This window comes from Pelophylax lessonae (assembly GCF_965119305.1).
Source record: "Pelophylax lessonae genome assembly, chromosome: 2".
NCBI classification, from domain to species: Eukaryota; Metazoa; Chordata; class Amphibia; order Anura; family Ranidae; genus Pelophylax; species Pelophylax lessonae.
The window spans coordinates 100,789,593-100,816,783 of record NC_138769.1 but is presented as its reverse complement, the minus strand read 5'-3'; the positions used below and the strand labels follow the sequence as shown (position 1 = coordinate 100,816,783).

The 27,191-nt window shown below is 44.1% G+C and overlaps 1 protein-coding gene across 4 annotated transcripts in view; it reads right to left on the bottom strand.

The window, feature by feature from the left end:
• Window positions 1-7,030: 7,030 nt before the first annotated feature.
• The window catches only part of ITSN1 (intersectin 1), a 348,624-nt gene continuing 328,463 nt past the window's right edge, over window positions 7,031-27,191 (bottom strand). For all 4 annotated transcript variants that reach the window (XM_082244896.1, XM_082244893.1, XM_082244894.1 and 1 more), the window contains 3 exons: window positions 22,842-22,925; window positions 14,582-14,755; window positions 7,031-7,755 (listed from right to left, as the gene is read on the bottom strand). In XM_082244896.1, coding sequence (XP_082101022.1) covers window positions 7,607-7,755; window positions 14,582-14,755; window positions 22,842-22,925 — 407 coding nt within the window. In that variant the 3' untranslated portion in view covers window positions 7,031-7,606. The remainder of the gene's footprint in view (window positions 7,756-14,581; window positions 14,756-22,841; window positions 22,926-27,191) is intronic.

The following is a 27,191-nucleotide window of genomic DNA, read 5'->3' as shown; positions in this document are numbered from 1 at the left end:
AAGAGTACCTGTCACTGCCACAAGGGATGTTTACATTCCTTGTGACAGCAATAAAAGTGATCAGTTTTTTTTTTTTAAACTGTTAAAAATAAAAAATAAAATAAAAAGGAAAAATATTTTTTTTTAAAGCGTCCCCGTCGCCATGAGCTCATGCACGAAAGAAAACGCATACATAAGTTGTGCCGGCAAATGAAAACAGTGTTCAAATCATACATGTGAGGTATCGCGGCGATCGCCAGAGCAAAAGCAATAATTCTAGAAAATGCCTCCTCGGTAACTCAAAACAAGTAACCGTTAAAAGTTTTTAAAGCGTCATCTATGGAGATTTTTAAGTAGTGTAGTTTGTCGCTGTTCCATGAGTGTGCGCAATTTTGAACCATAATATGTTAGGTATCTTTTTACTCGGCATGACATCATCTTTTACAATATACAAAAAAATTGGGCTAACTTTACTGTTTAAGTTTTTTTAAATTCAGTGAAATGTATTTTTTCTAAAATAATTGCGTTTTGAAAGACTGCTTCACAAATATCGTGATAAAAAATAATGCAACGACAGCCTTTTATTCTCCAGAGTCTTTGCTAAAACAATATATATAGTGTTTGGGTGTTCTAAGTAATTTTCTAGCACAAAAATACTGATTTTAACTTGTAAACATGTTTCAGATATAGGCTTGGTCCTTAAGTGGTTAATAGAGGTGGACTTTCCAGGCATAAAGCCGGTTTGTTCTGGGTGAATCATACTTAGTATTACAGAATTAAGGCGTTTGGCAAAAATTTGTATTCGAATCGTTTAGTCTATATTAAGTAATGAGATTGGACAGAAAGAAGCACATTTAGCAAGATCTTTGTCGGGCTTGGGTACAAGTACTACTGTAGCTGAATACATAGATGGCGACAGTCTACCCTCTTGACATGCCTTGGAGTAGATTTGTGTTACTATGGGTGCTAAGATATCCAAGTATCTGCAGTAAACCTTCAGGGTAAGGCCATCCGGTCCAGACGCCTTTCAAGCTGCCTTAGAGGCCACCGTTTCCTTGACATCATCTTCTGTTATATCCGCATCTAATATCAATACTTGTTCTTGGGTCAAGGTGGGAAAACTCAAATCTTCCAAGTAATTGTCTATATCCTGTCTAGTGTATGCAAGAGTGGCATTATACATATTGGTATAAAACTCATGAAAGCAGGTGAGTATTTCCCCTGTTGTAGGAGCCTCAGTTCCATCTACACGTATTAGTTTAGTCATCACAGAGCTGGATACCTGCTGTCTAGCCATGTGTGCTAACAATCGACTAGACTGGGTACCAAATTCAAAGTATTTTTGTTGGGCGTAGAATGCCTTCCGTTTTGCATTGAAATTTTTCTTTAATGGCCTCTGAAATTATTTTAGGCAACAATTATCCTGTCCTGAGGGGAACTGTTTTCTATTGAGCTGGGATGCTGGCTCAGTGGGATCAGGCCTGATCAAAGGCTCATGTGCACAAACCTTGGCCATGGTTGTGGATGTTCCCAGTGAAGAGGGTGAAGCTTCTGTGTCAATAAAAGGTCAGCAATTATGAGCAGAGCAAGCACACTATAGGCCATGGGCTTTGACATGGAGAAATGAAACAGACACATTTTAATACTTCACTAATAGATTTAATAAACTTTATTCCCCACCAAAACAACATGAAAATCATACACCACAGAATAGGCGATAAAATGTCTTGATATGTTGGCTGGACAGACAAGAAGTCTACAAGTTGCAGTTCAGCTAACTGGACAATACACTGAAAGTGTCAAAATGGTTTAAAGACAGAACACCGTATAACCAGCTCCTCTTAAAACTGGGTTCTAGTCCTGGTATGTCTCATTATAAGATTCCAGGGGCGAGAGTTTTCTGCATTAGTTTGTGTCTCCACTCCTCCCATAAGGCCAGAATAACAAACGAGTCAATCTTCAGAATATGGACTCAAAATCTTGTTCTTCAACAAGAGATTGTGGTCAAAAAGGGAACGTCCACATTGGCTGAACATGCATGCGTAGAAAGAGAGGAGTGCTTACTAGACTTATCTGGCCTTTCTATAGGGTAGGTATAAATCCAACCCAGCCAATCAAACTCTCCTACCCATGGCAGTGCCGGCAGGGAATGTCTGCTGCTGTTGTGTAGTGCCTAAAGACGCGCAAACATTCCCCAATCCTACCTTTGATGGATCAGTCAGGCGAATGTTCCCATGTCTGTAGGTACCATTCCCTGCTTATTCTTCATGAATGGAAGGTGACAATGGCATGTAATGGGTGCAGAATGTAGACACAACTGGAAAATCTGGTGGGTATCTCACCACACAAGTCCCTAGGAGATCTTATAGTTCAGTGTGTGAATTAACTTGCCAGCAATCACTTAAAACAATTTTGGGGGGGATGAAATCAGCTCTACAGGACCCTGATTAAAAATGAACCTGAACAAAACGGCCGCCAGTGGCCTACTTATTATTTTAACATCAGTAAAAATTATCCAAGAAAGCAGGACAGCAACTTTTACATAAAAACAAAATACTTTAAAGGTATAGGCCGTAATATGGCAAACAAATACATGCTTTTCTTTTGGAAATGATTCCCTTCAATGTAACCAAATGTATGGCAAGAAGCTTTCCTCAGAAAAAATGGTGAGTGCAAAATTCAACACTGTCCCTAATAAATAAAAACTAAAATATTTAAGTATGAAATGTAAACGCTGAAGACTTTGAAACCCCTACAATATTCCAAAATACAGTTATATTACAGTGGTCTGTAGTCCCCCCCCCCCCCAAGTTATATCACAGACTGGCAACCTGGGGCTTCCCTTTGCTGAAGTAAAACTCCCAGCATCCTCTGAAGCTTGACAACAGCTGGAGAGAAGCAGGTCACCAAGGTCTAGTGAAATGTTAATTTGTGCAATGATGTGCATCCATTCTGGACTATAATTAAAAAAGAAAGACATGATATTGCCTAGAGGCTAAAAAGCATTTATAGGAGTTGCCATAGTGGCATACGTACCATATTAAAACACAATGTCAATAAATTAATTATCAGACTCTAACGGCAGTATTCAGTAGTCTCAACGGTAAGCACCGCCAACGCTCTTGAACAAGAGCAGACAAGTGTGGGGTTCCCATGGTCCTCTGCCGCAGAGCCCTGACATAGACCTTTATCTGAATTGGCTGCTTTGAATTAACTATTCACACCCAGAATTGTGTCTTGAAGGGATCTCTGCACATTTTCAGTGTCATGGTAGTACCTGAATCTGACAGTGTTGTCAAAGAACTAGCAACACTATCAAGAAGCTCACAAAATGGCAGCCTTATCACTGTGCGGATGACAGGCCAATAGCCATACCGATCAACCGAATCAATACATGATAATGTGTCTATTAAAAAAAAAGACTTTCAGATAGTCAATAACGACTAAAATAGTGAAAAAAAATAGTTTACAGAATATTGTACCTCAATAACTCAGGCATGTTTGTTCAATAAGGCAGCACGAAAGTAGTGAGGGTGTCCATACTACACTAACCTATTGCAACCAGATTTCAGCTTACTGAGGTCAACTCAGGTGATTTCTAATTGGTTGCTATGGGATATTGTAATTTGTTTAGTTTTGTACCTCACTGTTCCTAAAACCTTTTTACTCATGTATAAGCTCAATAGTCAACCATCAAGCTTTCTTTCATCTAAATGTACCAGGGTGATATGGGCTTTGGCCTGTATCAATAAGCCTGGCTAAACCACAATGTGCAACAGGAAATCAACTCCTATGTTTTATAAGAAGAATGATGTGACCTATCATGGCGGTATGTTGGGTGCTAGGAGTGCTGCTCCTCGGCCACAAAGTCTTTAAAGGCCAAGCTACTATACACTCTAGTATTGTAAATATGCGAACTGAGAATATGATCTTTACATCGGTATTCAGCATAAAAAGCTGGCACCACTGTGAATGCTCTACAGTCATAGGCTTTATTCAACAGAGAACAAACAGCCACAGGATGTCAATGCATTTCAGCCATCAGCAATGAGTCCTGAATAACGCCAATTTTGGCTGAAATGCTTTGACATCCTATGACGGTTTCTTAGCCGTTGACTAAAGCCTATGATTGCAGAGCATTCTCCGTGGTGCCGTCTTTTTCTGTTGGATTAACCATTGTGGATGAGGCCTCTGACTGAGCACCGGTGATACAGCCATGATACTATTTTAGGAGGTTGTTGCACCGGTTTTTGTATTTATGGTCTTTACATATAGGAAGAGAAAGAGAGAGACTAGTGGAGCACGCACACACAACCTCTGTGTTCTTGAGAGGATGCGGGGGCAGGCAGTTCTAGCTGACTCACTCCCACATCTTTCTGTTGCCAAATGTATAGTCCACTGACCCCAACTTAGCTAAATAATATCTAACTAGGATAACTGTGTGATATCTGCTGCAACACCACAGGAGAAACATCTAACTGCAGTCTATCAATGACATTCCCTTGGCCATTGCTCCTTGGTATGAGTTGGTCCAGTAACTCTCAGCCTTCCTAAAATGGCCTATGAAGTACATCTAGGAAGGATTTTACCTTGCAAATGCACATCAGGGCTCAGCTCTAAACTCCTGACATGAAAAAGTATGAGGGCTGACCTTGCTAGTGTCCTTCTGAAAATTCTAGGTGATTGGCTCCATCTTGTTTCTATTCTCCTCAGTCACAGACAAAGAACATGACAGGGTTCCTGGCAGTGTACACAATCCTGACTGTAAGCATGAGCATCTACATTGTGTCAGTGTCAATCTCACTGGAGGACTCTCTCATCCTTTTCAGCGAGCAGAGATTTCTAGAAGAAACCGACATCATCTGAAAGTTTATAGATATAAAAAAGCTCCTGTATGGCGTTAGACGAAAAGAAAAACGCTCATGTGCCACCAACCTTCGAACCATAAAATAGAGAACTGTACAAATAAACATGGGGAGGGAATTACTAAAACTGGAGTACACAGAGTCTGGTGCAGCTCTGCATAGAAACCAACCAGCTTCCAGGTTTCTTGTCAAAGCTTAACTTAAGCTGAAGTTAGAAGCTGATTGGTTACTATGCTCAGCTGCACCAGATTATGTGTGCTCCTGTTTTAGTAAATCCTCCCTCTCAGAATATTTCTTAAAAAATTATTTGAATGTGATGGTTGCATTAGCTTTCATTTTTTGAACTAAGAGCATTTTCAGCAAGTACGGAAAATACCTGTTGATCCTGCCAGAAATGCAGTGTCCTCGACGCTTCCATTGAGCTTAAAAAAAAAAAAAAAAACCACAAACATTCTTGTATAAACTACTACTCCCATAAAACTACCATGTAATGGGGGTGAACAATGGCAGACATGTTTGAAGTCCAGTCTGAATGACAACAATTGCTAACTCCATAGATACAATGGAAGAATTAATGTAGACATGAAGGAACAGAAAGTGTGTTACTGGCAGGATCACCAGATGTCAATGAAAGTGGTTCTAAACGTTGAAGGTTTTTACATTCATGCATTCTATGCATGAAGATAAAAAATACTTCAGTGAGCAGCTCCATCTCAGCCCTCCCAATACTTACCTAAGCCAGATCCAGCGATGTATACGAGAGCAGCAGCTCTCCCAAGTCTCTCCTTCCTCATTGGCTAAGATGTAGCAGCAGGAGCCATTGGCTTCCACTGCTGTCAGTCACAGCCAGTGAGCAGGGGGCAGGGCTGAGCCACGCTCTCTGTCTCTTATAGACACCGCCTCGGGAGCTCAGTAAGGGGGAGGAGGCCCAGCGCACCAGCAGGGGACCCGAGAAGAGGAGGATCAGGGCTGCTATGTGCAGAGCAGGTAAGCATGACATGTTTGTTATTTTTTTTTTCTTTTACAAACACTAAGGGTGGTAGCGTGAAAAAAGGAAAATAATGCAGCCACCACATCTAAGGACTGGTAAACTGCAATATAGAACATTTTTTGTGTTTAGATACGCTTTAGGGCGAATTAACACTATTAGGGGAGCTGCTGCAGCGCTTTACCACTGCGACAGCTCTCCTTCGCTAACTGCGCTAGGGGGGCAGTGTGGTGCGCATCACACTGCTCTTTTTTTTTTTTTTCGTTCTGTCGGAGCTTTAATTGATTTGTACAAAACAAACCTCATTCACTGCAGTGCGATTTGGCCCAGTGTGCTGCAATAAAATGCAGCATGTCTGCATTTTGCCAAAGCACTAGGTGTCATTGCAGTTTTTGAATGAATCACACAGGATACAATTGGCCCTTAAAGCAACTATGTTGCTTGAAAAACACTCCAGAATAAGCAGTGTACCAAAGTCGACTCTTAATACTTACCTCTCTGGTGGGTGACAAGTCCTCACCTTCACCCTCTTGAAGGGCTGTGGCTTTCAGAAGAATTTTGAGTGGCTTAAACTGCTAGCCACATGCCTGCATCACCTGCAACCCTCAGGGTTACATCAATACAGGACACAGTAGCTCATGTAGGGCAGATGGAGGAACCACAGCTGGGGGGGGGAGGAATAAGGCAACCAATGTCCACAAACATGTTGAATGCTGCAGATACTGCGAGAGGCTGTAGTTCTAGTTCTTCAGGGGAGTTAGGAAAGGATTTCGTACTGCCTAGGCACGGTACATATAAAGAGTCATCTTTCACAGAATGCTTTTATAGAATTTTCCTTTTAAGCTAAAGAGTTTCTTTATATCTGATTTTAATAATTTAAGGAAATCAGGGCAAAAATCTCTTGTAAGGAACCTTTAAATAAATATAAACCATACAGGACCATATGGAAGAATGTGTGCTTACTAGGGAGTGGACTTTTTTCCCTACAGCAACCAATCAGATTCAGACTTTCAAGGCAGCTCTGATGCTGACTGGTGGAGAGAAGTAACTCTAGTTCTTATTTAAGGAACACCAATATCGATATTTAAGGTCCTATGAGATCTTCCATAAATATACAGGAGTACAGTACAAGTGTAGCTTCTAAACTTTTCTATGGACTGAATATTAAAACTTTTTTTTTAGCATAAAACTTTGTAACTCGCCTTACCTTGTCATTAGAAAAAGACAAAGAAAAACCCTCAATAATGAAATGTAACAACTGATGAGGAGTGTTCTAAAACAATAACTTAGTGTAGAGTCCATGAATATTGCATGACTTGGTCTCTAAATTATTTTGGTCAAATATTCTACAGACTTCCCATGATTCTGCAGTGGGTATAGAACTAAAAGGTTCCAGCCTGACAGGGCATGTCATGCTCTAGCAGCAAGGAATCATGGGTAGCTGGACCTGAATCCTGCAGTATTCCCTTCCAAACTCTTAAATGTACCGTCTGCTTAATATACAGTTAGTGATGGGAGAGGAAACAGAACATGTTTTAAATGTTCCTATCACAGCGAAGGTCATCAGTACCCAGAAAAGGAAAAAATACAACCGGCTAAAATCTAAAATGGAGTCCCACATATAAAACACGGACATTTTCTTAGAAAATGGCAATCCCAATTAAAAATCTGTGACGGCAAAGCGACATGGTCGGATCCGGGTTTGGCGATGTACCATTGTGAAGGGCTCTGTGGATGAGGCGCTGGAAGGAAAATGCGGCTTGTGCAAGTCTTCCTATGGTTCATCAAACAGCTGCAAGTCCAGCCGGACAACAATCTCGCCTGTTGGGACCTCATGCAGCAGCAGACACTTGGTAACTGGACCCTTTGAGCCTTGGTCTCTCTTAATGTCCGCTACTCGTATTTCTGTCCGTCCAAGGAAATCTAAAAGAAGGGCGTAAGAAGGCCTTGGTCACTTTATGCTAATCTTCAGGCTATCATAAAATATATAATGTCTAGGAATTTCTACAGTATTTAGAGTGTTCATATTTTGATATAACTCTTTTGGTAGTAACCACATCAAGAACAGTGATACCGCACAACAATTTACTTTAGTAGGGATTCATTTTTTTGGAATGTACTCTAAGGCTCCATGTACACGGGACGCTGGAAATGGACGTTTAGGAGCAGTTGGGCGTTTTTTTCAGAAGTCCCTGAACGCAGCTCCATGTTATCTTATCTGTCCATGTACACATGGTAGTTTACAGTCATTTGCAGGCAGTTGCGTTCAGGGACTTTTTTTAGAACGCAATTATATTGCGTTCGAACGTGTGTTTCCCGACGTTTCAAACGCAGAAACGCGGCCGAACGTGACTAAACGTGACGAACCTACGTTCAGCCACGTTATACGTTTTTTTTCTTCCATTCAAAATCAATGGTTCCCTATGGGAGCCTATTGATTTGAATGGAAGGCGCACCGCAAGTCAGATCAGGATGATCCGACTTGCGGCGCGACCTGCACTGTGAGAATCTTAAGGGGGAACTCCACCCAAAAATGGGAAAAAAAATTGCGTGGGGTTCCCCCCCAGGTTCCAAACCAGGCCCTTCGGGTCCGGCATGGAATTTGAGGGTAGCCCCACGCCGAAAAAACGGCGTGGGGTCCCCCCCAAAATCCATACCAGACCCTTATCCGAGCATGCAGCCCGGCAGGCCAGGAAAGGGGAGGGGACGAGCGAGCGGCCCCACCCCCCCTGGACCACACCAGGCCACATGCCCTCAACATGGGGGGGTGTTGGTGCTTTGGGGCAGGGGGAGCTCTGCACCCCCCACCTCAAAGCACCCTGCCCCCATGTTGATGAGGACAAGGGCCTCATCCCCACAACCCTGGCCGGTGGTTGTGGGGGTCTGCGGGCAGGGGGCTGATCGGAATCTGGAAGCCCCCTTTAACAAGGGGGCCCCCCAGATCCCGGACCCCCTCCCTGTGTGAATGGGTATTGAGGTACACTGTACCCCTACCCATTCACCCCATAAAAGATAGTGTATGTAAATAAGGACAGGAGACGTTTTGGAAAGTTTATTAAAAATCTTCATCCGGCTCTTCGGGGTCTTCTCCTCTCCGGGGGTCTTCTGCTCTTTTGCTGTCCGCCCTTCTGCTGTCCTCTCTTCTTGTCTTCTCCTCTCCGGGGGTCTTCTGCTGTCTTCTCTCCGTGGGGTCTTCTGCTCTTTTGCTGTCCGCCCTTCTGCTGTCCTCTCCTCTCCGGGGGTCTTCTGCTGTCTTCTCTCCGTGGGGTCTTCGGCTCTTTTGCTGTCCGCCCTTCTGATGTCCTCTCTTCTTGTCTTCTCCTCTCCGGTCTTCTGCTCTTGTGCTGTCGGCTGTCGGCTCTCCTTCTTCCTCCGGTCCTCCTCCGACGACGTCTCCAGCGATTATGCCGGCCTCTGGTCTCTGCAGCTTATTATATAGCCATTAGGGGCGTGGCCGCCAGATGACATCATCGGGAGACCACGCCCCTTGTGTCACATGTGACGTCACATGTGACACAAGGGGCGTGGTCTCCCGATGATGTCATCTGGCGGCCACGCCCCTAATGGCTATATAATAAGCTGCAGAGACCAGAGGCCGGCATAATCGCTGGAGACGTCGTCGGAGGAGGACCGGAGGAAGAAGGAGAGCCGACAGCCGACAGCACAAGAGCAGAAGACCGGAGAGGAGAAGACAAGAAGAGAGGACATCAGAAGGGCGGACAGCAAAAGAGCCGAAGACCCCACGGAGAGAAGACAGCAGAAGACCCCCGGAGAGGAGAGGACAGCAGAAGGGCGGACAGCAAAAGAGCAGAAGACCCCACGGAGAGAAGACAGCAGAAGACCCCCGGAGAGGAGAAGACAAGAAGAGAGGACAGCAGAAGGGCGGACAGCAAAAGAGCAGAAGACCCCCGGAGAGGAGAAGACCCCGAAGAGCCGGATGAAGATTTTTAATAAACTTTCCAAAACGTCTCCTGTCCTTATTTACATACACTATCTTTTATGGGGTGAATGGGTAGGGGTACAGTGTACCTCAATACCCATTCACACAGGGAGGGGGTCCGGGATCTGGGGGGCCCCCTTGTTAAAGGGGGCTTCCAGATTCCGATCAGCCCCCTGCCCGCAGACCCCCACAACCACCGGCCAGGGTTGTGGGGATGAGGCCCTTGTCCTCATCAACATGGGGGCAGGGTGCTTTGAGGTGGGGGGTGCAGAGCTCCCCCTGCCCCAAAGCACCAACACCCCCCCATGTTGAGGGCATGTGGCCTGGTGTGGTCCAGGGGGGGTGGGGCCGCTCGCTCGTCCCCTCCCCTTTCCTGGCCTGCCGGGCTGCATGCTCGGATAAGGGTCTGGTATGGATTTTGGGGGGGACCCCACGCCGTTTTTTCGGCGTGGGGCTACCCTCAAATTCCATGCCGGACCCGAAGGGCCTGGTTTGGAACCTGGGGGGGAACCCCACGCAATTTTTTTCCCATTTTTGGGTGGAGTTCCCCCTTAAGATTCTCACAGTGCAGGTCGCGCCGCAAGTCGGATCATCCTGATCTGACTTGCGGTGCGCCTCCCATTCAAATCAATAGGCTCCCATAGGGAGCCATTGATTTTGAATGGAGGCAGAAAAACGTTGCTAAAAGCAACGTGGCCAAACGTGCAATAACGCAAATGGAAAAAGCTACTGAAAGCACGTTTAACAGCTGCTTTTTCCCGGCGTCAGAAATAGCTTTGCAGGACGTTTTTTCTAACGTCTCGTGTACATGGAGCCTTAATATGATCTTAGTAAATCCTCGTGGATATCAATGCTTAGTGCAGAGGGGATTAAATCCACTTAATGAATACTTTTATTTTTTCCATTCAAATCTTAAACTTATATTTGCTTTGCTCCTCTGTGGCCCCATCCACCCACTGGAGCAGGTATAAAAAAAATGTGTTGTATATAACCACAAGTAAAGGGGCTACCTATAGCGCTTGCTAAGAATAAACGAGGCTGATAAAAGTGCTTGCCCAGTGCAAAATTGTGATTCCAGAGGAGTAAATATCAATGGGGATGGGTAAGCCTGATTGGCTATATTGTAAATGATAAAATACTAATAGTGCATAAATAATATATAAAATTGGGTATAATTGTTTAAAAAACACACTCAAGGGCTTGATGTGCTAGCAGTGACACAAATTAATAAAAAATATATCTATAAGGGGTGTTGAAATGGGATGTGTGCACCTGAGGAATTTAATTGGATTCTGAAGTGCCAGCAGTGCATATACAATAAATAATAATAAATACAAATATCATGAATACTACAATGGTGCTTAATAAATAAATAGTAAAAGCAAGGTGCTCAATATGACATACAAAATAAATACAATAAAAAAATTAAATTAAATATCAGTGCACTGTGATTGTGAATAGTAATAATAAATAAATGCTCAAAAAAATTCATAAGAATTTCCAAAAAAAAAAAAAAAGTAAAAAAAGCAGAGTTCATGGGTAACTTGTAGTGCAAATTATACAGGTATATTCCTGGGTGCAGTAAAGTGCAGGTGCTCTGTGCTCAGCTTCCAAACGGTCAAGTGGTGATACTGGTTTCCACCGTGGAGGGTAGTAAGAAAACTCACTCACCAGAAAGAATGGGTCTTGTATACCATATAATATTAAGACCGAGTAACGCTTGTTTGGCCACCTGGACCAGGATAGGTTCTGCTGAGGGATATAGTACCCCAATCCTCAGGGCTGTTGCTTCTAATACACCTCCATCCGTGTGTCCGGCCAGGTTATGGAATGAAAGAAAGGCTTTAAGGGTTTTATTAAACTTCCACAATACAAATCAAAAGAATAAAAACAATAAAACGCCAGCAGGAAGGAGCCCAGGAGTGGAGAGCGGTGATTAACGTTATGCGTTATACTCGGCTCCCGTGACGTAGACAGCGTGCGTTTCACCTTACGCCACCTCTGAAGACGTCAACATTATGACAAAACGCGTGTAAGGTGGAACGCACGCTGTCTATGTCACGGGAGCCGAGTATAACGCATAATGGTATTCACCGCTCTCCACTCCTGGGCTCCTTCCTGCTGGCGTTTTATTGTTTTTATTCTTTTGATTTGTATTGTGGAAGTTTAATAAAACCCTTAAACGGTACTACACCATCTGGAGCCTTTCTTTCATTCCATAACCTGGCCAGACACACGGATGGAGGTGTATTAGAAGCTGACAGCCCTGAGGATTGGGGTACTACATCCCTCAGCAGAACCTATCCTGGTCCAGGTGGCCAAACAAGCGTTACCCGGTCCTAATACTATATGGTATACAAGACCCATTCTTTCTGGTGAGGGAGTTTTCGTACTACCCTCCACGGTGGAAACAAGTATCACCACTTGACCGTTTGGAAGCTGAGCACAGAGCACCTGCACTTTACTGCACCCAGGAATATACCTGTATAATTTGCACTACAAGTCACCCATGAACTCTGCTTTTTTTATTTTTTTTTTACTTTTTTTGAGCATTTATTGATTATTACTATTTACAATCACAGTGCACTGATATTTAATTTACTTTTTTTTATTGTATTTATTTTATATGTCATATTGAGCACCTTGCTTTTACTAATTATTTTTTTATTAAGCACCATTGGTGTATTCATGATATTTGCATTTATTATTATTTATTGTATATGCACTGCTGGCACTTCAATTGAATTCCTCAGCTGCACACATTCCATTTCAACACCCCTTATATATATATTTTTTTATTATTTGTGTCACTGCTAGCACATCAAGCACTTTAGTGTGTTTTTTCAACAATTATACCCAATTTCATATATTATTTATGCACTATTAGTATTTTATCATTTACAATATAGCCAATCAGGCTTACCCATCCCCATTGATATTTACTCCTCTGGAATCACAATTTTGCACTGGTCAAGCACTTTTATCAGCTTCGTTTATTCTTAGCAAGCGCTATAGGTTTACTTTACTTGTGGCTATATACAACATATCTCTACCCTTTCTATAGCAGCTGCATCTGATTTACATTTACAATCTATTTGTATTTTCTAAATATTATATTACCTAGTCCATTGGCGCGAGGGATATACCTCCAAGTATATATATATATATATAAAACTTGTTTTAGCTCTAACTTGGATTGGTTGAGGATTACACATGGCTGAGGACTCTCCTTCCACACCTGAGCACCAAGCACTGAATCTTGGGAGGATGGAAGGAAAGCCACATGCTCTTAGAAATACTAGATATTTCTCTCTATTAAGGGAACCCGTTACTTTGCTGTGAATAGTTAACACACAGGGGTTGATTTACTAAAACTGGAGAGAGCATAATCTGGTGCAACTGTGCATGGTAGTCAGTTTCTAACTTCAGCTTCTTCAGTTAAAGTAAAACTAAAGGGTACATTTTGTGTGTGTGTGTGGAGAGGGATTAGATTCTCTGTCAGTTTTTATTTCTGTTAGTGTCCCCATTAGGAAAATTCACCCTCCCTATTTGCCCTGTTTACCATTATCACTAAAAGTGAAAGTAAAAGAAAATCCCACATTTTGGATTGTCCCCAAAAAAGTAATAGAGGGGAAATCTTCCAATCGGGACACTAGCTCTGGTGACCTGGGGGTCCCCAAGAGTTTCCTTTAACTTGAAGGGATTTCCTCTCACTTCCTTGTTTTGGTTATGGGAGGGGAAGTAAAGGGAAATCTCTCCAATGGGACACAGATGGCAAAAAATAAACTGACAGGGGTTATAAACCTTCCTTACCCTATCCAAAATGAGAAAAAAAGTTCTGTCTATAGTTCAACTTTAATCTTTGACAATAAAACCTGGAAGCTGATTGGTTTCTATGCAGAGCTGCACCAGATTTTGCAGTCTGCAGTTTTAGTAAATACACCCTAATGGGCCACTATAAGTAATGCTTATACCATATACTACTTTATACGTTGAGACTGCTTTCTATTCTGCATGCAATAGATGTAATCTATTTCGATTATGGGTGACCTTAATTTTATTCCTTGACAGAAGTCTTGAAGGGATGCTGTGTTTTAGGGAGCAATGTGGGTTGGCTCTAAACAGGCAGTGTGTGCTATCGCACATCTAGCTTGGTATATTTTTCCCATTTTAATTTGTTCCCTTGCACAGGTTGATGAAGTATCTGTTATGTGTAATGAGAAATGTTTGCATACCACTTTTACAACATACCAGTGCTATTGCTGAATGACAGAGCCTGAATGTGAAAGTGTAATTGTATGTTTGGGTATAGTTGCCATACAAGCTCCTCTAAAGTGAAGTGAAGATGGAGCCAGCAGCCAGAAGGTGCATCTGGCTGTGCTCAGTTCACATATATGCAAATTTGTTTTTTTTAACGGCATCCAATTGGCATAACATGTGAAGCGGACCGGCTTTCAATGGAGGCGGTTCACATGTGCAGGGTGACTGTGGTGCGGTTTTAAAAAGGGTCTTGTGCAATTTTAGGTCCAGTTCAGTTGTGATTTCAGGTAAAAATTTGCACCTGAACCGATAAACCGAACCGCACTGGACTGCTGCACTGACACCACGGCTGCATATGTGTGAACCCAGCCTTACCTGAACAGGATCTGAAGTGCCCCCTCAGAACCCAAACATCTTTGATGGATCTATAAACCCGACAAGCAAAATGTGCTCAGCCATTTATCAGAGTACAGTGGGGAACCTCTCAGTAGGAATAAATTCTTATTTTTACACACTATACAGTTTCAACACACTACTGCCAGTACTGACCGTCCGGAGAAAACTGATCCCTTTCAAAGACAGTGATACAGAGAACATCCTGCTCCAGATCCTTAATGAAGAACTGGCAGTTGGAATTCCACTTGGGGTTTAAAGTGTCCTGGATGGTCTTGGTGATGTGGCACTGGGAGCCCATCGTAATCTCACAGTATGGATTGCTCTTACCTGGACAGAATAATACATACCAGTATAAATATAAGACAAAACATTATAGTCTACAGGGACATTTTTCATGTTCTTATGCGGTTTGCCCACCCAACACTTCTATATCAGATTTTGGTAGTGGCTGAAGAGAATATGTCAAGGCAAAATGAAAAGAAAAGTACATCTCTGTAGCACATGCACATTCACAAATGTTCTATCCATTTTAGGGCCCTGCAAGTAAGATGATCTGGCAGACATGCACTTGGCTCCTAATTCCTGTTGTGGGATGACAACACACAGCATTTTTTGTGCACTGAGTGGTGTCAGCCCTGCCCAGTTGTCTTTTGCTAATTCACTCAAACCATTTCTCAATTCTACTCTTCACTATATAAGTCAGGGGTGTCCAACATTTTGACCTGGGCCACATTAGAAGAAGAGGAATTGTCTTGGGCCACACAGAAAATACACTAGGAAGAGGGATAGCTGATAAGCAGAAAAAGTCGGGCATATCAGCAGTTACCGATCACTGAGAAGATTACCTAGCGTACCTGAGTAATAAAACTTAATTTTTATTGTAATATTTTTTATTATAAAAGTAAAAGACGGCAACATACAGCCACATGGCTGTATCTAAGGGGGTGCTGGGGTGGGCTGCACCCTACAGATTTTAGTTGCTCCCCCCCCCTCCACAACCTTCCCTCTACCTCCCCACACAGCACTATGTGCTGTGTGGAAGGTTGTGGGAGGGACTCGGCCCACCCCAGCACCCCCCTAGTTACTGCCATGCAGCATTTAATTGCATAGCACTATCGGGAGTACCTGTATTCACTGCTGCTGGTGCTAATACAAACACTGGCAGCCCTGGCATCCCTCCAGCTATGCCTGTGTTGCTGGATTCTCAGTACTGGCCGCCAGGGCTGCTATGCTTGCACTGCATCCCCGGTATTCCTTCATACACGTCTGTGCCTAGCTTTTCCCTGGCGGCCGATGGCTTCTATGACGGCATTGCGTCCCTCCAGACATGCCTGGGCTGCACGCTAAACTCCCTTGGGCCGCTGGTTGGACACCCCTGATATAAAGAATAATTGTTCTGTAGTCACAAGATAACTATGAGGGTTAATTAGACTCTTGGAGATAACATAGGAAGTTTGCACAGGGCAGCTCTCCAATTTCTGGTTAGCAGGTATTTTTATTCTACTCCATATTGAACTCATAAAATAAAAAGCTTTCATCTGCATTTTTAACAAAGCAAAAGACAGCAAATGAGAGCAGTTTATTATTATGATTAAACTAACATGTATTTATATCGGACACTGAACTCCACCTTCCTAGGATTGCACCCCAACCCAACAGTGCTCAATATGAGGAGTATCCACCTTCTGCTGAATTTTTGCTTTGTTTCACATTGTGAAGAATAAAACAGGAGGAGCTGGAATTCTAAAAACCCCAGACGAGCAGGAAGAGGACTTGGAACTGTTGGAGAGATGATGATGCCCCAAAGTGATTAAAGACATCATGTGTGTCTCAGACCACTGGACTCTACCTGTTCACTTTTATATGAACAAACTCAGACATATTTTTTGTGAACTGGAGTCCAAAACTGAAATGCATATTCAAGATGAAGTCCCACTAACGATTTGTGCATGGAGAAGTGTATCTGGAGTCTATACCCCTTTTTATACAAGAAAATAAATATCTTGCTTGGTATTGCATTGCAATATGTTATCAACGGTCTACCAGAACACCCTGACCCTTTGACTCACCCAGCTGTATACCCCTGTGGAATGCATGAATGTTTTTAGGCCTAGTTCACACAGGGCTTTTACATCCAAGCCCCATGCAGGGCCGTATTTTACTGGCAAGGGGATACACAAGTGTTGTGTACATCCCCATGCCAGCAGTCTCATAGATGTCTATTAGGATGCAGCAGCTGCATGGACACAGCCACTGCTGCCAATGTGACATCCATGCATGCACGGCCCTGACACATCCAGGATGAATTCAGGGACATGCAACAGCACCCATATGGATGTCATATTGGGACACAGTGGTAAACATGGCACTGCATGGGACACAGATAGAATTGCCCCTTGTGAAGGAGGCCTTAACTCCCAGGTTTTAAACATTAAACTTCAATTGCAAAGTTACTGCCCAATCAGCCAGAGCATGCAGGCTAGCTTGTAAATTAAAATCATCTTGTAAGAACAAAATTCTACTCCCTGGCTTTGTGCTATCTAAAAACACAGAAATTGTACCTTGAAGGCCTCATTCACATGGGCGCTAAGGTGCACAGACCATGAAGGGGCTATGTGTTTATGTGGCTTGCGTCACCAGATACTTAGTGCAGGCAGCCCATATAAGTACATTACAGGTGTGCCAGTATGGGTGAGCAGCTGTGAACACAGACCGTGTGCATTCTGGGCTGCTTACCCACACACCTAGCAAATTATGACAAGCAGCTGTGTCAGTACGCTGCGTCCCCATACACTTACATGGGTTGCCTGCATGCAGTACCTAATGGCTTAAGCGGCATAAACACATGGCCCATTCATGGTCTTTGAGCCTCAGCACCTGTGCAACTTCGGCCTATAGCCTATATCCCTCTGTATATGTATAAACAGGTTAAAATGTTGTAACAGTTATGATAGAAGAAGGAGCCACTGGCTAAGGCCCCATTCGCTCTTGAGCTGAGCACCTTTGGTGGCTTTTCGGGCAAATCGAAGGGCCACAGCGCTGAACCTCTATGGACCATTTGTAGGCAGAAAATGATAACAAACAAAACTTCAGTGCAAGGATTCAAAGAGTACAAGTAATGATTTCACTCCTAATGGAGTGCACGGTGTGTGCCAGTTTGTCCATTCCATGCAAGTGATTATAAATGGATTTTTGTAAAATCTTACCGTAAAATCCTTTTCTCTTAGCTCATCGACAGACGTAGTCCTCGGTGATACACCACCTTCGGGTTATGTTACCTCCGCAGGAGCAGGACTAGACAGGAAATTAAAAAGCTCTGGCCACACCCTAGGGGCAGTCCCAGAGGGTATATCCTCTCTCTCTCTGCCTCAGCAAATCAGTTATGTGAAAAAGCAGTGCTTAGAGAATTTAACCCAACCCAACTCCAAAACAGAGGGGCGGGGACTACGTCTGTCGATGAGCTAAGAGAAAAGGATTTTACGGTAAGATTTTACAAAAATCCATTTTTCTCTAGCGCTCATCGACAGACGTAGTCCTCGGTGATACACCACCTTCGGGACGTCCCAGAGCAGTATCACAACTGAGGGGTGGGAAAATGGAAATCAAATCCCAATCTAGAAGGCCCAACCGGTGCCAACTAGAAGTTTACAATGCTCATCCTTAATGATGAGACTCAACAAAAAAATTTTCAAACAGAAAAAAAAAACCCTCGAGGTAGACCACCGGTCTCCTCAAATTGCGGCCTGCAAAACCTTGCGGCCAAATGAGGCATCCGCCGATGCCGTCACATCAATTTTATAGAATTTAGTAAAGGTATGTACCGACGACCAAGTGGCCGCCTTACATACCTGGACCACTGACGCCTGATGGCGAAAGGCCCAGGAAGTACTGAGCGCTCGAGTGGAGTGCGCCCTAACAGGGAACGGAGGACTCTGACCCTTAATAGAATAAGCCTGTACCACCGTTTGTCTAATCCATTTGGCAATGGTCGCGGCAGATGCAGGCAAACCCTTTCTGGGGCCATCCGTGATCACAAAAAGTGAATCCGTCTTACGGAATGATTCCGTAGCTTTCAGGTATACCCTGATTGCCCGAACCACATCCAAGGAATGCAACGCATGTTCCCGATGATGCTTGGGCTGAGGACACAAGGAAGGTAGTACAATATCTTCATTCAGATGAAAATCTGAAACCACCTTAGGAAGAAAAGATGGCTTAGGATGAAGTACTACCTTATCCCTATGAATCACTAGGTATGGGGACTGGCATGATAATGCAGCCAGTTCTGACACCCTGCGAGCAGAAGTAATAGCCACCAAGAAGACCACCTTCTGGGATAAAGTAAGCAAGGGAATCTCCCTGATGTTTTCAAAGGGAGGTTTCTGTAGAACCGACAAAACCAAATTAAGATCCCAGGGCGGTAAGGGCGCGCGGACTGGAGGAGCCAGGTGCCGCACCCCCTGGATGAAATTCCGCACCAAGGATTTGGTAGCTAAAGGTTTCTGAAAGAAGATTGCTAATGCTGAAACTTGACCCTTGATGGTGCTCAAGGCTAGCTTCTGCTCAACCCCTTGTTGCAAAAAGGCCAATATTCGAGACACCGAATAGGTACGTGGAGGAAATCCTAAAGATTCGCACCACGCAATATAAGTCTTCCATGTGTGATAATAGACTTTGCTGGAAGTCGCTTTCCTTGCTTTAATAAGGGTAGGAATGACTGAAGTAGACAAACCTCTGTCCTTCAGTACTTGGGTCTCAATGGCCAGGCCATTAAAACCAGCGACTGTAAAGCACGAAGGTAAATAGGTCCTTGCGACTACAGACACTCCCTGAGACGAAGTTCCCACGGAACGTCTGCGACTAACATGTCCAAGTCGGCCAGGCCGGCTTGAAGAGGCCAGCCTAGAATTTCTAGGACCACTGGCGCTGATTGGATCTGAACCAGGCGTCCCTAGAGCTATCTGGCCCCGACCATCCGAGAAAGTCTGGTCGTTTTCTGTTCCCACACATTTATCAGATACCTGATAGTTATCAGGAAAGGTGATCTTTTCTGGTTGAACCTCAGGGACCGAAGTCACCCGACTAGAGGCTACTTGGCCTATCTGGTCAATCAGATCCGATTCCTGTGAGGTATCGGGACTAATCTTAGGAAAAGGTAAAGGAAAAGATCTATACAGGGAACGGTAACTACCGCTTCCTGTACTTAAATGTTGGAAGGGAAGAATCGCACCGGTAGTAGTGGTTGATGCTCGATCTAATGTCCTGAATACCGGTGAAAACGTCCCCCCACCCTGAAATCGGGTGGGGGGCGCACCTTCAGGCTGTGTACTCCTTTACTTCAGGTTTGGCTGGGTTGGTCCTCTGCTTGTCCGACCAGCCCTTCTTGAACCCTCCTGGAGGAGTCTTGCCTTTCCCGGAAGTACCAGCCGGGCGCCCTTTATGGGCGGTAAAGAAAGGTCCTCGCTTGTTGCGAAGTTCCTTAGCTTTTGCAGCCTGTGGCAAAAAAGTACTCTTGCCCCCGGTGGCATCCTTAATGATTTCATCTAGGTTGGCTCCAAATAGACGATTCCCCTGGAAAGGGAGATTGGTCAAAGTCTTTTTGGAACCTAGGTCAGCTGACCAGCATTTTAACCACAGCACACGTCTGAGGATCACTGCTAACTTAGATGCATGCCCTAACAAGGGAGTAGTGTCCAAGGCTGCGTCACAGATAAACCGTAGCCCTTGTATGATCTGTTCTATCAAATCAGATGTCTCCTGGGGAATATCTTTTCCCCTAAGATCTTGGCGTACCATTTTCGCCCATTCTGTAAGTGTCTGGGAAACTAGACCAATAACAATTACTGGTCTAAATGCTGACCCTATCAGAGAAAAGATAGTGCGGGACTCCGCTTCTATCTTTCGATCCACCGGATCCTTAAAGGACGAAGTGTCCTCCACTGGAATAACCGTGGCTTTATTCAGCCTGGAAATAGGCGGATCCACGACTGGTGGTCCACAACTAGTGCGTCCACCAATGCTTCTTCCTGAATTATAGCAGGAGAAGAAGCGTCCTCCTCACTGTCTGAGGGGGCTTTACCTGGGATAGCAGCCCTTGCAGAGGAACCTGCAACTGCAGTGACCATCTCTGAATCAGAGTCAGAGGTGTCAGATAGTATAGGGGTAGGCGGGGGTCGCTTCCTTGACCCCCGTCCCTGACAGGCCGCCTCCACCCGAGCCACCATAGACTCCAAAATTGCTGTAAATGACTCTATACTCTGTACACCGGCGGGTCCCGAGGCCCCCTCGAGGGAAACAGGTGGGGGAATATGTGTGGCAGGGTCCATATCTGCATGGGGATATGGCGTGGTTGGCGGTACCGGCCCTGGCGGACCGCATGGCCATTCGGGAGGCCTGCTATTAGCTGGAGATCTGACTTGGAAGGCAGTCTACATGTCCATGGCTTCTGACTGGTAGGTAGCTTATACTTAACCCATAAGATTCCCAGAATGCCACAGATTACATCTTTAAAAACATGTATACAATAGATTGTTAGCTCCCAAACCAAGCCTCCTGGCTTTTTGCACACATAAAATCACACTCAAAGTAGGAGGATTTGTGACATGTTATAGGATAGAAAGAAACTCTTTCTTACCATACAGAGAGGGGCCCGCGTTCACCACAAAACCCGTCAGGGAAAAAGGGGGAACATACTACTCACCATACCGGAACCAGGCGGGCACCAACTCCTGACAGTACCCCTCTCCACCGGGGCGGGAGGGCTGTCGACCGATACGGACGCCGTGACTCATGGTCTTTGGCGTTTCAGCGAGACGTTTAACTCGCGGGTTCAGTCCTTTTAATGGGACTTTGTCGCGGCCGACCCAGCGCGGAGCTATGGCCTGCACGCGCTCGTAGGCTGAACTGGGGTGACCACCGGATCTCAACATCCAGCCCGTCGCCCAGTTCAGCTTTCTTGCTTGAAGATCTCACAGGAACACTGGAGAAAAAAAGCTGTCCAAAAATCCTTTTAGAAAAAAATTCTTGCCAGGACCTAAGATCCCAGCAAGGTATCTAGGTCCTTACTCCTAACTAGACAGAAAATAACTGATTTGCTGAGGCAGAGAGAGAGAGGATATACCCTCTGGGACTGCCCCTAGGGTGTGGCCAGAGCTTTTTAATTTCCTGTCTAGTCCTGCTCCTGCGGAGGTAACATAACCCGAAGGTGGTGTATCACCGAGGACTACGTCTGTCGATGAGCGCTAGAGAAAAAAACACTTTATTAAAATTTAGGAATGAAATTAAATTCCACAATGTATGATACCAAATATCACTGGGTGATCCAATTGCACAGTTCATGAAAGAAGACCAAGGATGTTTACGTGGGTGTCCGTGGTGTGCAGCATATGGATTTGTATAGTCTGCCTCAATGGGAATGCTTGTGGAGACGTGCCAACCAACAGCCCCCGACCTACAGGTGTTCTTACGGTCCGTGGTGCAAAGAGATGTGGAATCAGCAAGAGATCTGGATGGCCGAGACAACGGAAATGAAAAAAATGTAAGGGACTGGCTGGATGTGTGTCACAGCAGAACCGGAAGCAGCGACACCAACATCAATGGGAAGTCTCCGACAGGCTGCAGCATCTCTGGTCCCTAAGACTAAGCGTCTTTGGTCTTACTTCATGAACTGTGCAATTGGATCACCCAGTGATATTTGGTGTCATACACTATTAAAGTTTAGGAATGAAATTACAATTCCACAAAGCTTTTATGATCACTTGCATGGATTGGACAATCTGATAAACAGACACACACACCATGCATTCCATTAGGAGCCTTACAGCCAAGTGAGATCATTACTTGTACTGAGGGTTTGTTTGATGTTTCTTGGATCCAAAAGCACTTCAAGTGTTTCAAATTGTTTTTTTACCTTGATGCATTCCCTGTAATAGGTAAAAACACCCCATTAACTGTTCATGCCCCCATCCGTAAACACTTACCCCTTACTCCTCCACTAATCCAGCACTGTGCAATCTGAAGCAGCCCTGCTCCCTCTTCTTAGTCTCACAGAGGACCCTGACAGCAGTGGGAGCCATAGGCTCCTGCTGTTGTCAGTCAAATTCTGTGAGGAGGGAGCAGGGGGCATGGCCTCCCCCTGCTGTGTTTGTCTGTTTCTATGGATGCACACAGCCCAGCTCGGACACAACACAAGGATGGCTGAGGGGGCACCCGCAGGAAAGGAGAAGCGGGGACTCCAGGAGAGAAGGGAAGGGATCGCTCTGTGCAATACTACTGCCATCACTGCACAAAGCAGGCAACTATAACATGTTTGTAATTTAATAAAATTATGTCTTTACAATCACTTGAAGTACTCCAAATCCTGGATCAAAGCCAGAATGAACTAAGCCATTTCTTCACAGCGGCAAGTACTCACCATGTGACCTGCATGGTTTTAATTCAATACCTTCTACAATGTTCACCATCAGCCGCCCAATCCCTGTGGCTCTCTGGGAACGCACTAGAAAGAAAAAGAACAAAGAGCATGAAACAAAACCTGGGTCAGCTTCAAATATCTTTAAAGTGAACCTGTTATGGTTATGTATAACCTACTGATACATGTAACTGCAGACACAGGAAGGTGCAGGTACATACTGTATCCTTGGCTTTCAAAATGAGGGCTTCAATACTGTCCAAAACCCGCTGGAGGTTCACAGGATTGGGTCGGATAATTTTGACGCCAATATTTTTTTTTACATCATTTCCAGCATTGACAATTAAAAAAAAATTACAAAAAGATCAAGCCAATTTTTTAGAAGCCGACAGCTAAGTTACCCCAGAGTGTGCTTAACTCAGCACTTATGAAATAATCTACTATAGCCTACATCACTAATGAATTATTTCAAAACCTGTGAAATAATTTTATATCCAAACCGGAATATGTATCTGAAATCCGTGTTTATAATTATTGCCACACCCCAGCAACAAATTGACATTAAAGTAATCAGACATTACTGGGTTGAGCTAGATTTTGAAAACGCAGTCTTAAACCAATAGGACTTTGCAGGCTGCGATTTACTGTATATTTCCCAAATAATTGGATTTTTCCTACAGCCAAAAATTGTCGGTTCATCCATCGCTAAGGTGGGGTATGAAGGATGTCGACCTGTGGTTAAATTTGATTGCCCCCCCCAGAGGCAGATAGCACCTAAACAGCCTGTAGCAGGCTCTGCAAATGTAGCTTACCGCAGAGGCTTTTGTTTTGCCTTTAATGAGAGCCAGTGTCGGTGGAACGCATCATGCCGTTACAAGCATGAATGCACTTTTTGCGCCGGACCGCATCCGGTGGTAAAGTGTTTTAGGAAAAATGCGGTTGCAGGGTTAGGTCAACAGCAGAAGGATATTTTTCCAAAAAGCCTGCACGCCAGTGAGGCTGGAAAAAATGCGTCCATGGTTGAACAGGTACCCAAACAGGGAGAAAGCGCTTTTTCTCACGAGGGTTTTGAGATGGGCTTTCCTCTGCCCTCCTTCGCGGGGTCAGGGTGTACGGACGTAGGTAATTTGAAATCAGTGTCAAATTTTCCACAAGTCGCACGGGAATTTTTTTTTAAAGAGATTGAACAAGGTAGGATAGCTGGTCCTTTTGAAGGCCCGCCTTTTGCTAATTTTCGTTTATCACCTTTGGGAGTGGTACCCAAAAAGGAGCCCAATGAGTTTCGGGTCATTCACCATTTGTCCTAACCTAAGGGCGAATCGCTGAATGATGAAATTACGGAAGAGTTGTGCTCGGTCTCTTATGCGACTTTTGAAGAGGCGATTGCTAAGATTAGAGCTTTTGGGCCTGGGGCTTTGCTAGCCAAGGCTGATATAAGTATTGAAGGGATATAGGAGGGCGGTTTTTGTAGCTGATGGTAGGAGGCCCATTTCTTTAGAGTTACTTGGGGACATTTGTGTGGTGACATGAGCGGTATGTCATACGAGTTATGAAGCAGTGCTTTTTAAGACGGCCTTTGTGCTGGCTTTTTTCGGGGCCTTCCGTATTTCGGAACTTTTGCTGGTCTCAAGACGAGCCAGTTGAGGTGTTTTGTTTAAGCACGTAGTCCTGGGCCAGGACAGGGTTCATATTTGGCTTAACAGTTCAAAAACAGATACTCTGGGCAGAGGTGTAGAAATTACTCTGCAGGCTCAATCTAGAGGGTTGGTGTGTCCCTGGGTTATGGTTTCTCAATTTTTGATCATACGGCCCGTCGGGGGCAAGCAATTTTTAATTCACCAGGATTTTACCCCCCTTACCAAGTATTAATTTGATTTTGTCTTGGGCAGATGCTTAGAAAGATTGGGTTAACAAGGTTTTAAGTTTTCTTCCCACTCCTTCAGGATAGGAGCAGCTTCGGAAGCTGCCAGGAGGGGCGTTTCGGAAGGGGCTATAAAAAATATGGGGAGGTGGAAATGTGACTGTTTTAAGTTATATGTAAGACCTAATCTTTTTTTTTAATCCCTTCAGGTGTCCAGCGAACCGTTTGGATTCTGGGACATTCTTTTATTTATTGGGCAAGGAAAAGAGCGGCTCAGCGCGCTTATACTACGAACTTGTCCTTACGTCTGGAATCCTTTAGGCTATTCTGGAAGGGTATTAGAGGCCTTCAGTGGCACCAACTTTATGTTCATTTATCTAGGTTGTTCCAGATTTGGCCCCCGCCATCCATCCTGGTGGTACATGCTGGTGGTAACGATTTAGGAAACGTCAAAACGTTAGATTTATTGTTTATGATAAAATGGGATCTGCACGTTTTTACACTTACTTCCCCGGAGACTGTGATTATTTTCTCTGAAATTGTTCCTCGCCTTCCATGGCTGTCCTCGTCACACAGGAGAGTCATGGAAAAGATGAGGAAAAGAATAAATAGGGCAATGGAGAAGTATATGCCGACGATTGGCGGCATATCCTATCGCCATGTGGATCTGGAAGGGGGAATCCAAGGTTTATATAGACAGGATGGGATTCACCTGTCAGATGTGGGCATTGACATTTTCAATTTGGGTTTGCAGTATGGTATTGAGCAGGGCCGTTCTTGATCCTCAAGCCCGGCTGGTGGGGCATTGTATTTTATTTGTTATATTCAAATTGCTGTTCCTCGAGTTCTAACAACTGAGCAATTACATTTCATCTGGTTATTTATAATGAGATTATTTTGAGTCATTTTCAAATGTTTGTTTGAGTTTTGAATATGGATAAAACCAATAAAGTGTGCCGCGGCCTTTTTTTTGCCAAAATACTGCATGTCTTGATTTATTTATTTTAATTATGGTATCAGGCCCATTTAGGGCGGGAGAGTGTGGTTTACAGTCCCATAAAAAAAGGGGAGCAGTAAGCACCCACTTTCATGGGATTGTGACCACCCACACTAGGTATTTGTGATTTAGCAGCATTAGTCTCAGGACAGTCAGAACAGAATTAGGTAATTATGTGGTTAAATTGCCCACTGGTGCTGGGGCAAGGAACAGCCAATGGGAAAGCAGGGAAGTTTCTGGATCCCAGGGGTAAGCCTATAAAAGCCTGTACTGGTCTGGAGTGCTTCCTCTTGCAGCTGAAGAGCAAAGAAGAAGTTCCCCGTCCCCCCTCCCCTTTTGTCGCGAGCACCTTTGTGTGGTTGGGTCACCCTGGCATTCTAGGGGGGACATTGTATTTTATTTGTTATATTCAAATTAGTGGTTGCTCGAGTTCTAACAACTGTGCAATTACATTTCATCTGGTTATTTATGAGATTATTTTGAGTCATTTTCAAATGTTTGTTTGAGTTTTGAATATGGATAAAACCAAAAAAGGGTGCCGCGGCCTTTTTTTGCCAAAATACTGCATGTCTTGATTTATTTATTTTAATTATGGTATCAGGCCCATTTAGGGCGGGAGAGTGTGGTCTACAGTCCCATCCAAAAAAGTTCCTCAAGATCAGAAAGTTTGTAGCTATAAAATATGTAAGGATTTTAAATATGAATGATTGAAAAAGAAGATGAGATGAACAGAGAAAATAATAAAAAAATAAAAATAAAGTAGAAATGAAGACCATAATTTCATGGTGGGTATCTTTGAGCAAGGGTGAAAAGCTTGCTATTTGTGGCAAAAAACCTGAGAGCAGTCTTCTATGGTCCTATTTGGAATAGTAACACTTACTTTTTGTAAGGTATAGCAGAAAAAAGTTGGTTCAAGGTGCAGCATCTCCCGGGGTGTTGTCTCTCCCTCAGCTGGAAAGAAGTGATTCCCTGGGTGTGTTCCCCGGCCTTATAAAGTGGCACTTCCTTGTTGCGTAGGTGTCAAATCAGGCAGCTGCGCATCCAGGATGCCGTGCGGTCGTGATATGTAGGCCGCCGGCACATGCTATGGAGTTTGTAAACCCCGGTTGGGGGGAATCTGGAGAGGCAAGCATTGCCATCCTTTTAAACTCCTAACGCCCCGATCATTGATCGGGGATTTCCGTGCCGGGTGCGATAAAAAAGAAAACCTGAGGGCGATCATCACATGTGGAGACTTGACATATTGACAGAATAATATGTTAAATATACATATATATATATATATATATATATATAAAGATAGTCATATATAATTTTGAACAAATCAAAAACGTAATTATTATGGATGCATTTAAAAATATCTTGTATTGTATTAACAGCAGTTGAAATAAAAACAAGGTTGGAGGTGGCACAGATTGTGTCTGGGCAGGTTGGCTGGTAGGGGGAACGAGGAGAACGGTCAATGTTGGGCATAGATGGTGTACTTCCTCGGAAT